At 45.7% G+C, this 13,001-nt stretch overlaps 1 protein-coding gene across 2 annotated transcripts in view; it reads right to left on the bottom strand.

The window, feature by feature from the left end:
* The window catches only part of LOC138662747 (probable E3 ubiquitin-protein ligase MID2), a 718,902-nt gene that overhangs the window by 73,923 nt on the left and 631,978 nt on the right, over positions 1–13,001 (bottom strand). For both annotated transcript variants that reach the window (XM_069748647.1, XM_069748646.1), the window contains exon 8: positions 8,618–8,779. In XM_069748647.1, coding sequence (XP_069604748.1) covers positions 8,618–8,779 — 162 coding nt within the window. The remainder of the gene's footprint in view (positions 1–8,617; positions 8,780–13,001) is intronic.

Raw genomic sequence — 13,001 nt, 5'->3', positions numbered from 1 at the left:
AGTCCACAGGCAAGACCTTTTCATAGGAAAGCTAGGTGTCAGCCGGGCAGGGTGGGGCAAAAGATTTTGAAATCCAGTTGTGGTTCATTTTAATGAAGGTTAGATCATCTACATTTTGGGTAGCCAGACAAGTCCTTTTTTCTGTTAGTATTGAACCTGCAGCACTGAATACTCTTTCTGATAGGACACTAGCTGCCGGGCAAGCAAGCTCCTGCAATGCATATTCTGCCAATTCTGGCCAGGTGTCTAATTTGGATGCCCAGTAATCAAATGGGAATGACGGTTGAGGGAGAACGTCGATAAGGGATGAAAAATAGTTTGTAACCATACTGGACAAATGTTGTCTCCTGTCACTTTGAATTGATGCTGCAGTACCTGTCCTGTCTGCGGTCATAGAAAAATCACTCCACAACCTGGTCAGAAAACCCCTCTGTCCAACGCCACTTCTGATTTCTGCCCCTCTAACACCTCTGGTCTGCTGGCCCCTGGAGCTCGTGTGAGAACGATCACGGGCGCTGTGTGCAGGGAATGCCAGAAGCAAACGGTCAACAAGAGTTGATTGTTTTGTTGCTAATATTAGTTCCAAGTTCTCATGTGGCATAATATTTTGCAATTTGCCTTTATAGCGAGGATCAAGGAGGCAGGCCAACCAGTAATCGTCATCGTTCATCATTTTTGTAATGCGTGTGTCCCTTTTGAGGATACGCAAGGCATAATCCGCCATGTGGGCCAAAGTTCCCGTTGTCAAATCTGCGGTTGTGCTTGGTTGAGGGGCAGTTGCAGGCAAATCTACGTCACTTGTGTCCCTCAAAAAACCAGAACCCGGCCTTGCCACGCCACCAATTTCCCGTGCCCCCGGGAAAGCTTCCTCATTAAAAATATACTCATCCCCATCATCCTCCTCATCCTCCACCTCCTCTTCGCCCGGTACCTCGTCATGTACACTGCCCTGACCAGACAATCGCTGACTGTCATCAAGGCTTTCCTCTTCCTCTGGTGCAGACGCCTGATCCTTTATGTGCGTCAAACTTTGCATCAGCAGACGCATTAGGGGGATGCTCATGCTTATTATGGCGTTGTCTGCACTAACCAGCCGTGTGCATTCCTCAAAACACTGAAGGACTTGACACATGTCTTGAATCTTCGACCACTGCACACCTGACAACTCCATGTCTGCCATCCTACTGCCTGCCCGTGTATGTGTATCCTCCCACAAAAACATAACAGCCCGCCTCTGTTCGCACAGTCTCTGAAGCATGTGCAGTGTTGAGTTCCACCTTGTTGCAACGTCTATGATTAGGCGATGCTGGGGAAGGTTCAAAGAACGCTGATAGGTCTGCATACGGCTGGAGTGTACAGGCGAACGGCGGATATGTGCGCAAAGTCCACGCACTTTGAGGAGCAGGTCGGATAACCCCGGATAACTTTTCAGGAAGCACTGCACCACCAGGTTTAAGGTGTGAGCCAGGCAAGGAATGTGTTTCAGTTGGGAAAGGGAGATGGCAGCCATGAAATTCCTTCCGTTATCACTCACTACCTTGCCTGCCTCAAGATCTACAGTGCCCAGCCACGACTGCGTTTCTTGCTGCAAGAACTCGGACAGAACTTCCGCGGTGTGTCTATTGTCGCCCAAACACTTCATAGCCAATACAGCCTGCTGACGTATGCCAGTAGCTGCCCCATAATGGGAGACCTGGTGTGCAACAGTGGCAGGTGCGGATGGAGTGTTTGTGCGACTGCGGTCTGTGGACGAGCTCTTGCTTCTGCAGGAGGACGAGGAGGAGGAGGAGGAGGGGGTGCGAACGGCTACAGACAACTGTTTACTAGACCGTGGGCTAGGCAGAACTGTCCCAAACTTGCTGTCCCCTGTGGACCCTGAATCCACCACATTTACCCAGTGTGCCGTGATGGACACGTAACGTCCCTGGCCATGCCTACTGGTCCATGCATCTGTTGTCAGGTGCACCTTTGTGCTCACAGATTGCCTGAGTGCATGGACGATGCGCTCTTTAACATGCTGGTGGAGGGCTGGGATGGCTTTTCTGGAAAAAAAGTGTCGACTGGGTAGCTCGTAGCGTGGTACAGCGTAGTCCATCAGGTCTTTGAAAGCTTCGCTTTCAACTAACCGGTAGGGCATCATCTCTAACGAGATTAGTCTAGCTATGTGGGCGTTCAAACCCTGTGTACGCGGATGCGAGGCTAAGTATTTCCTTTTTCTAACCATAGTCTCATGTAGGGTGAGCTGGACTGGAGAGCTGGAGATCGTGGAACTAGCGGGGGTGCCGGTGGACATGGCAGACTGAGAGACGGTGGGAGATGGTATTGTTGCCGCCGGTGCCCTAGATGCAGTGTTTCCTACTACGAAACTGGTGATTCCCTGACCCTGACTGCTTTGGCCTGGCAAAGATACCTGCACAGATACAGCAGGTGGTGCGCTAAATGGTGGTCCTACACTGCCGGAAGGGATGTTGCGTTGATGACTAGCTTCATTGGCCGAGGGTGCAACAACCTTAAGGGACGTTTGGTAGTTAGTCCAAGCTTTCAAATGCATGGTGGTTAAATGTCTATGCATGCAACTAGTATTGAGACTTTTCAGATTCTGACCTCTGCTTAAGGAAGTAGAACATTTTTGACAGATGACTTTGCGCTGATCAATTGGATGTTGTTTAAAAAAATGCCAGACTGCACTCTTTCTAGCATCGGATACCTTTTCAGGCATTGCAGACTGAGCTTTAACCGGATGGCCACGCTGTCCTCCACCAGGTTTTGGCTTTGCCACGCGTTTTGGGCAAGATACGGGCCCGGCAGATGGAACCTGTGGCGATGTTGATGCCTGCTGCGGCCCCTCCTCCTCCTCTGCTTCAGAACTGCTGCCGCCTGCACCCTGTTCCCCCAATGGCTGCCAATCGGGGTCAAGAACTGGGTCATCTAATAACTCTTCTTGTACCTCCTGCGCAACTTCGTCTGTGTCACCGTGTCGTTCGGTGGTATAGCGTTCGTGATGGGGCAACATAGTCTCATCAGGGTCTGATTCTTGATCAGCACACTGCGAGGGCAATGTTGTGGTCTGAGTCAAAGGACCAGCATAGTAGTCTGGCTGTGGCTGTGCGTCAGTGCACTCCATGTCAGATTCAATTTGTAATGGGCATGGACTGTTAACTGCTTCACTTTCTAAGCCAGGGACGGTATGTGTAAAGAGCTCCATGGAGTAACCCGTTGTGTCGCCTGCTGCATTCTTCTCTGTTGTTGTTTTTGCTGAAGAGGACAAGGAAGTGACTTGTCCCTGACCGTGAACATCCACTAACGACGCGCTGCTTTTACTTTTACCAGTTTCACGAGATGAGGCAAAAGAGCTAGAGGCTGAGTCAGCAAGATAAGCCAAAACTTGCTCTTGCTGCTCCGGCTTTAAAAGCGGTTTTCCTAATCCCAGAAAAGGGAGCGTTCGAGGCCTTGTGTAGCCGGACGACGAACCTGGCTCCACAGCTCCAGACTTAGGTGCAATATTTTTTCCCCCACGACCACCTGATGCTCCACCACTACCACTACCCTCATTACCAGCTGACAATGAACGCCCCCGGCCATGACCTCTTCCACTAGACTTCCTCATTGTTTTAAAAACGTAACCAAACTAACGTTATTTGTTGCAGTCACACAACTTACACGGTGAGCTATAACTTCAGTATGATTTAGCTACCCCTTTACAGGTTGGTGAGACCACAGCGAAAATCAGGCCCAATGTTACACACTCTTTTTTTGGTGGCTGCAAATTAGAGAGATGCCCCACACGCAGGACTGTCACTGAAGCACAAATGTTAATATTAATGTCACACTATTATTTTTTTTTTATTTTTATTTTTTTCAGGAACACTTTAGAAACCCCCCAAAAAAAAAAAAATAGATTTTTGCAGGGAGAATTTAGAAAACAAATGTAACAAACTATATGCTTTCTATGGGCCACTGAGTGAGAGATGACGCACACAGGAATCAGGAGTGGCACACAAGCCCAGAGGCCAATATTTTTCTACCAATGATTGATGGAGTTATTTTCTCTGGTAGATTTTGGAACCCAAATCAAGGAAAAAAAATGTAGGCTTTCTATGGACCACAATTGGAGAGAGAGAGAGAGAGAGATGGCACACCCAGGAGTCAAGACTGGCACACAAGCAGAAAGGCCAATATTAATCTCCCACTGTTTTTTTTTTTTTTTTTTTTTTTTTTTTTTTTTTTCAGGGAGACTTTAGAAAAAAAAATAATAAAAAAAATATGATTTTATCAGGAAGAATTTAGAAACCAAATAAAATAAAATGATTTTTTCAGGGAGAATTTATAAAACAAATAAAAACAAAAATAGGCGTTCTATGGCCCACTGACTGAGAGATGACGCACCCAGGAGTCAAGACTGGCACACAAGCAGAAAGGCCAATATTAATCTCCCACTGTTTTTTTTGGTTGTTTTTTTTTTTTTTTTTTCAGGGAGACTTTAGAAAAAAAAATAATAAAAAAAATATGATTTTATCAGGAAGAATTTAGAAACCAAATAAAATAAAATGATTTTTTCAGGGAGAATTTATAAAACAAATAAAACCAAAAATAGGCGTTCTATGGCCCACTGACTGAGAGATGACGCACCCAGGAGTCAAGACTGGCACACAAGCAGAAAGGCCAATATTAATCTCCCACTGTTTTTTTTTTTTTTTTTCAGGGAGACTTTAGAAAAAAAAATAATAAAAAAAATATGATTTTATCAGGAAGAATTTAGAAACCAAATAAAATAAAATGATTTTTTCAGGGAGAATTTAGAAAACAAATAAAACCAAAAATAGGCGTTCTATGGCCCACTGACTGAGAGATGACGCACACAGGAGTCAGGAGTGGCACACAAACCCAGAGGCCAATATTTTTCTACCAATGATTGATGTAGTTATTTTCTCTGGTAGATTTTAGAACCCAAATCAAGGAAAAAAAATATAGGCTTTCTATGGACCACAATTGGAGAGAGAGAGAGAGAGAGAGAGAGAGAGAGAGAGAGATGGCACACCCAGGAGTCAAGACTGGCACACAAGCAGAAAGGCCAATATTAATCTCCCACTGTTTTTTTGGTTGTTTTTTTTTTTTTTTTTTCAGGGAGACTTTAGAAATAAAAATAATAAAAAAAATATGATTTTATCAGGAAGAATTTAGAAACCAAATAAAATAAAATGATTTTTTCAGGGAGAATTTAGAAAACAAATAAAACCAAAAATATGCGTTCTATGGCCCACTGACTGAGAGAGAGAGAGAGATGGAACGCTTAGTACTGGCACACAAGCCCAAAGGGCAATATTAATCTCCCTTTTTTTTTCCAGGGAGAATTTCTGAAACCCAAAAAAAAAATAAAATAGGCTTTCTATGGCCCACTATTTGTGAGAGAGATGGGACGCTCAGGACTGGCACAGATGGCACGCTCAGGACTGGCACAGAAGCCCAGAGGCCAATATTAATCTCCCTTTTTTTCTGGGAGAATTTATAAAACCAAAAAAATATTTAAATAGGCTTTCTATGGCCCACTATTTGTGAGAGAGATGGCACGCTCAGGACTGGCACAGATGGCACGCTCACAACTGGCACACAAGCCCAGAGGCCAATATTAATCTCCCTTTTTTCAGGGAAAATTTATAAAACAAAAAAAAAAATTAAATAGGCTTTCTATGGCCCACTATTTGTGAGAGAGATGGCACGCTCAGGGCTGGCACAGATGGCACGCTCAGGACTGGCACACAAGCCCAGAGGCCAATATTAATCTCCCTTTTTTTCAGGGAGAATTTATAAAACCAAAAAAAAAAATAAATAGGCTTTCTATGGCCCACTATTTGTGAGAGAGATGGCACACTCAGGACTGGCACACAAGCCCAAAGGCCAATATTAATCTCCCACTGTATTTTTATCAGGGAGAATTTATACACCCCACAAAAAAAAATACAGAAAAATGAAAAGGCTTTCTATGGCCCACTATGTGAGAGAGATGGCACACACAGGGATGGCACTCTAGCAGAAATGCCAAATTGCCAATCTTAATCTCCCACCAAAAAAAAAAAAAAAAAAAAAAAACAGGGAATGTCCTACAATTACTATCTCCCTGCCTGCAGTAATCTCAGCCAGGTATGGCAGGCAGCTACTATCTCCCTGCCTGCAGTAATCTCAGCCAGGTATGGCAGGCAGCAATAAGGAGTGGACTGATGCACAAATGAAATAAAAAGTGTGGACAAACAAAAAAGATAGCTGTGCAGAAAGGAAGGAACAAGAGGATTTGTGCTTTGAAAAAAGCAGTTGGTTTGCACAGCGGCGTACACACAGCAATGCAGCTATCAGGGAGCCTTCTAGGGCAGCCCAATGAGCTACAGCGCTGAGGGGAAAAAAAAAAAAAAAAAAACTTCCACTGTCCCTGCACACCGAGGGTGGTGTTGGACAGTGCAAATCGCTGCAGCACAAGCGGTTTTGTGGTTAATGGACCCTGCCTAACGCTATCCCTGCTTCTGACAAAGCGGCAGCAACCTCTCCCTAAGCTCAGATCAGCAGCAGTAAGATGGCGGTCGGCGGGAACGCCTCTTTATAGCCCCTGTGACGTCGCAGACAGCAAGCCAATCACTGCAATGCCCTTCTCTAAGATGGTGGGGACCAGGACCTATGTCATCACGCTGCCCACACTCTGCGTTTACCTTCATTGGCTGAGAAATGGCGCTTTTCGCGTCATTGAAACGCGACTTTGGCGCGAAAGTCGCGTACCGCATGGCCGACCCCGCACAGGGGTCGGATCGGGTTTCATGAAACCCCGACTTAGCCAAAAGTCGGCGACTTTTGAAAATGTTCGACCCGTTTCGCTCAACCCTAGTGGGAACCTAAGAATCATTAAAATGAATCAGGAGTGGATGACTCAGGGCTTCTGCATTTCTTTGGCTAACTGAAATATTATATCAGCTGCATCCAGCCATGGTTATTCTCCATTTTGCATTCAATTCATTTTGTTGCTTCCCCAAATTTAAGCAAAAAAAAACAAAATTAATAAAACAGTGTTGGCCCCCTCTTCCATGTCCGCCTCCACCCTCTCCTTACCACTTCTCTATTCCTTCCTCCACTTTGACCACCGCCTCATGGTTCAATTTTTTATTTTTGGCTATTTTTTGTCTGTTACTTTAAGTTACTTTCTTTAATCAAGTTTTATCAAGTTATCAAGAATACAGGGACTGCCACGCCATTTTTAAATTGTATTTATTTATTTATTGCAAAGGCACCGGCTGATGAATACTCTCATTGTTATTTGCCTGCACCTGCTACTATCACTGAGACCAGGTGTTAGGGCTAGCGGAACGCACCGAGAAAATAGAGATGTTTATTATGAAAGGTGCGTTCGCAGCCCGGGGTCCACCGTGCAGGAGGAACCTGCTGCTAGCGAATGGTGGCACTGTTAGGCGATATAGGCTAGCTCTGTTACTCCACAGAGTAGCCGTGAAAGGGAAGCACTGTGCCCTGTTTAGCCTCACAGGAGCGCAAGCTTACTGCCAAGCTGATAGCAGTCAGTGGTTATGTAACATGCAATCTCCTCACCGGAGGTGCCGGTATTCTAGGGGCTTATTTCAGCCGGGTCCCTGAACACACTCATACATAACCACACTGGCGCAAAGCACATAAATGACTTGATACTAGCGCATGGCCGTGCGGCCATGCGAGCCTTAAATAGCTGCAGCACGTTTAGGACCTTTCAAAGAAGGACCAATGGAGAGCTGCAGCACCTGAGCATGTGACCCCAGATCACCACTGAGAGATCTTGCCCTGGGCATGCTCAGAGTGCAAAGCAGGATTTAGTCCTAGCACCTACAAGGACCTTAGCTGCAGCATCTGATCATGTGACCCTCGATCTCCACTGAGAGATCTTACTCTGGGCATGCTCAGAATGTGAAAAACAGGACTTAGCCCCAGAAGCGTCCGCTCGCAGCTGCCCAGCACTGACTTCAATGGCAAAAGCAGGAAATGCAGCAGTAACTCTTAGCACAGAGTCAGACTGAGCGAGACGCTGGGATTGACGTCTCCACTGAGCAGGATCCACTGCGGCAGGAGAAGAATGGGAGACCGCAGCGGAGATGGCCCGTGATTCCCCCTGTGCAGAGGCAGGAACTCGACCCCTAACACCAGGCATATGAAGATGAGGACTCTCATCAGAGGACACCTGTGACCGGCGGTGACCTTTTTACTGCCGGTCACAACTGCTGGCTCACACATTGTCATTTGTATGACAGCATGGGAACTGCAGCCCTCTGACGGGTGGTAACAAACTTAACGCCAATCAGAGCCAGTGTTTCTCTCGCTGTCACACAGATGGCAGCATATTAATGCTGAATGTTCGGGCTGACAAACCTGAACAGTGACACAGACTTCAAGAAGTCCATGCTTGGGGTCCGTACACAGACACTAAGTGTTCGGTACGGACACTGAACTTTACCATTTGGGTTCGCCCATCCTTATATTTAAGGGATAGTTGATCATAATTAATTTCAGATGCAATTGAGGAATCCAGCCAGGGAACATTTATCATCTTCATGAGATTTTGCTCTTGCGTTACCACCTAATGATCACATATACTCACTGTTAGTCTTGAGTCTTGCCGGATCACTATGTCTGCTCCCAGCCTGGTTAATTGCTTTGACCAAAAATATATAACGAGTTCCACTTTGGAGTCCATGCACAGTGTAATGGTTCTGCTTGATATTGGGGACTATCATCCAGCTGTCCATGGAGCTGTATAAACCTATAAAACAGTAAAATCAAGGGTAAACAACTGAAAATTTTAAGCAGATGAAATGATCATATAATACCTGAACTTTCTAATTGGTTCTCTGTCTTTGTGCAAATACAGAAGACTCCTTGTGTCCTATTGGTAGTCTGATTACAAACAATGCCCCTCAAGTGCACCCCCAAAGTACGGCATGTAGTGTGACCCAAAGGGGCTAAAAAAGATGGTAACATGACTAGGATGTATACCAGGGCCTTGGTATTGGGGTGGGGTATCATTTGATAGGATAGCCTAAGATGGTGTTTTAGGAGACAGTAGACAGGGACTAAACAGAAAAATGGGGGAATTAGAGGAGTAACTGGAATAACGTGGTCCTACCCAATTGATGGAAGGAGCTGAGTATATAGGGTTGACTGAGTGGTGCAAGAGCAGTCCATTGGTGGATCAGCGTCCCACCATCCCTCTCCTAAGGTTGCTTGAAACCTAGAGAGACTGGAGGTTTAAAGGTCAAGATTTGGGTATTGTTCAGCTTCTCAAGGTTAAAGGGAACGGTCAGCAGGATTGTGCACAGTAACCACAGGCAGTGTCAGGTCGGCACCGTTATACTGATTACACTGATACCTGGTGATGAAATCTGTCTTGTGGTTGTTGTGGAATCTGTATTTTCAGTTTTGAGTTAATGATATGCTCGTGCTCTGGGGTGGCCTGTGAAGGTATTCATGTGGTGCTCTGATTAGCTATTCATGTGTATGGCTTCTGACAAGGCTCTGATTCCTCATAGTACTGCCCCCTAGTTTACATAATGAATATTATATATATAGCTTGGGGGAAAAAACCTTTTGAAGGCTATGGAGCCTGCACTGCAGCATGATTGTATATGTGATGTGTATATAACTAATTTGTTTGATGTAATCCTAATATTCACTTTAAAAAAAAGTTTGAAAATTTTGCCAGCTGCGCTTGCACAGTAGCTTGCACAGTAGCAGTGATCAGATAGCTGCTACTGCGCAGGCGCCAACTGACGCCATCTTGGTAGAGAAAAGAAAATCCTCCTCCAAAATGGTGCCAGCGGCGCCTGCACAGTAGCAGCTATCGTCGATTGCCGATATCTGCTATTACGCTGGTGCCGCCAACGTCATCTTGCTAGAGAAAAAAATAATTTCCTTTTCCAAGATGACGCCACCGACACCTGCTGCAGTGCAGGTGCCTGAAGGCAGAAGGTTTTCTTTTTCTCCAAGCTATACAGTATATAATATTCATTATGTAAACTAGGGGGCAGGTCCCTGAGGGATCAGTGACTTGTCAGAAGCAGTACACATGAATAGCTAATCAGAGCACCACATAAAGCCCAACCCACGGTTCCACCCACCACCCCACCCAGAAGCACGAGAATATCATTAACTCAAAACTGAAAATAAAAATTAAACAACAACCACAAGACAGATTTAATCACCAGGTATCATTGTAATCAGTATAACGGCACCAACCTGACACTGTCTGTAGTTTACTGTGAACTATCCTGCTGACAGGGGCACTTTAAGCATTTTGTCATGATAGCTGGCGGGAACAGGTCTTTGGAAAGCCAGTTGGTGGTATGGTAAAGTGGGGTAGTGGATCCATTTTGGTAGGGTCACCGTCTGTTATGATCTGGTGGCCTTGGAGCCGCATGGAACTTTCTCTGGAGTTGGTGGAAACTGTACTGACCGCAAATCCTGAACTTAACACTGCAACTAGAAGTAGCCGTGGGGTGTGCCTAACAAATTCTAGACACCTCGACACAGCCGAAGGACTAAATACCCCTATAGATGGAAGTAGGAATTCTACCTTGCCTCAGAGCAGAACCCCAAAGGATAGGCAGCCCCCCACAAATATTGACTGTGAATAGTAGAGGAAATACACACACAGGCAGGAAACAGGATATAGCAAAAGAGGCCACTTCTAGCTAAATAGGAAAGGATAGGACAGAATACTAAGCGGTCAGTATTAAAACCCTTCCAAAAAATATCCACAGCAGATGATACAAAAACTTCCACCATCTAACTAAAGATGTGGAGCGTATATCTGCAACTCCTGAGAATCCAACAAGACTGAGAAAACACTAACACAATCTAAGCTGAACAAGAGAAAACAAATGAATAGCACATAATTATTAAGGACACAGCATGTGTGCCACAGAAAAAAAAACCAAACACTTATCTTTGCTGAATTGGCAGCAAGGCAGGAGGAACCAGACATAGATCCAAAACCTCTCTGAACCATGGACAACTGGCAAGGACTAATTAATCCTGCACACCTAAATACCCCAGTCAGAAATGCAATCAGCAGATACACCTGACCATGACTGCCACTCAGGGACAACTGCATTACCACCTACAACCACTGGAGGGAACCCAAAAGCAGAATTCACAACAGTACCCCCCCCCCCGTTGAGGAGGGGTCACCGAACCCTCATCAGAGCCCCCAGGATGATCAGGACGAGCCAGATGAAAGGCACTAACCAAATCAGCAGCATGGACATCAGAGGCAAAAACCCAAGAATTATCCTCCTGGCCATAACCCTTCCATTTGACAAGGTACTGAAGCCTCCGCCTCGAAAAACGACAATCCAAAATCTTCTCAACCACATACTCAAACTCTCCATCAACCAACACAGGGGCCGGAGGATCAACAGAGGGAACAACGGGCACCACATATTTCCACAATAAAGATCTATGGAAGACATTATGGATAGCAAAAGAGGCCGGAAGCGCCAATCGAAAAGACACCAGATTAATAATCTCAGAAATCCTATAAGGACCAATAAACCGAGGCTTAAACTTAGGTGAAGAAACCTTCATAGGAACATGATGGGAAGACAACCAGACCAGATCCCCAACCCGAAGCCGGGAACCAACACACCGACGACGGTTAGCAAAACGTTGAGCCTCCTCCTGCGACAACACCAAATTGTCCACCACATGAGCCCAAATCTGCTGCAACCTGTCAACCACAGAATCCACACCAGGACAGTCAGAAGGCTTAACCTGCCCAGAAGAAAAACGAGGATGAAAACCAAAATTGCAAAAGAAAGGCGAAACCAAAGTAGCCGAACTAGCCCGATTATTAAGGGCAAACTCGGCCAATGGCAAGAAGGCCACACAATCATCCTGATCAGCAGACACAAAGCATCTCAAATAAGTCTCCAAAGTCTCATTAGTTCGCTCGGTCTGGCCATTTGTCTGAGGATGAAATGCAAAAGAAAAAGACAAATCAATGCCCAGCCTAGCACAAAAGGCCCGCCAAAACCTAGAAACAAACTGGGAACCTCTGTCGGACACAATATTCTCCGGAATACCATGCAAAAGAACCACATGCTGAAAAAACAATGGAACCAAATCTGAAGAGGAAGGCAAATTAGGCAAAGGCACCAAATGAACCATCTTAGAGAACCGGTCACAAACAACCCAGATAACAAACATCTTCTGGGAAACCGGAAGATCAGAAATAAAATCCATAGAAATATGCGTCCAGGGCCTCTCAGGGACTGGCAATGGCAAAAGCAACCCACTAGCACGGGAACAACAAGGCTTGGCCCGCGCACAAGTCCCACAGGACTGCACAAAAGAACGCACATCACGTGACAAAGAAGGCCACCAAAAGGACCTACCAACCAAAACTCTGGTACCAAAAATACCAGGATGAACAGCCAACACAGAACAGTGAACCTCAGAAATCACTCTACTAGTCCATCTGTCAGGAACAAACAGTTTCCCCACTGGACAGCGGTCAGGTCTGTCAGCCTGAAATTCCTGAACAACTCGTCGTAAATCAGGGGAAATGGCAGAAAGGACCACCCCTTCTTTCAGAATGCCGACCGGTTCCAGGACCTCAGGAGAATCAGGCAAAAAACTCCTAGAGAGGGCATCAGCCTTAATATTCTTAGAACCCGGAAGATACGAAACCATGAAATCAAAACGGGAAAAAAAACAAGGACCATCGAGCCTGTCTAGGATTCAGCAGTTTGGCAGACTCGAGGTAAATCAGATTCTTATGATCGGTCAAGACCACAATACGGTGCTTAGCTCCCTCAAGCCAATGTCGCCACTCCTCAAACGCCCACTTCATAGCCAACAACTCTCGATTGTCGACATCATAATTGCGTTCAGCAGGCGAAAACTTATGGGAAAAGAAGGCACACGGTTTCATCAAGTAACCAACAGAGTCCCTCTGAGACAAAACGGCCCCTGCCCCAATCTCA

Source organism: Ranitomeya imitator, chromosome 2, assembly GCF_032444005.1.
Source record: "Ranitomeya imitator isolate aRanImi1 chromosome 2, aRanImi1.pri, whole genome shotgun sequence".
In the NCBI taxonomy this organism is placed as follows: domain Eukaryota; kingdom Metazoa; phylum Chordata; class Amphibia; order Anura; family Dendrobatidae; genus Ranitomeya; species Ranitomeya imitator.
Note: the sequence above shows the minus strand (reverse complement) of the source record. Positions and strands in the feature narration are given on the sequence as shown.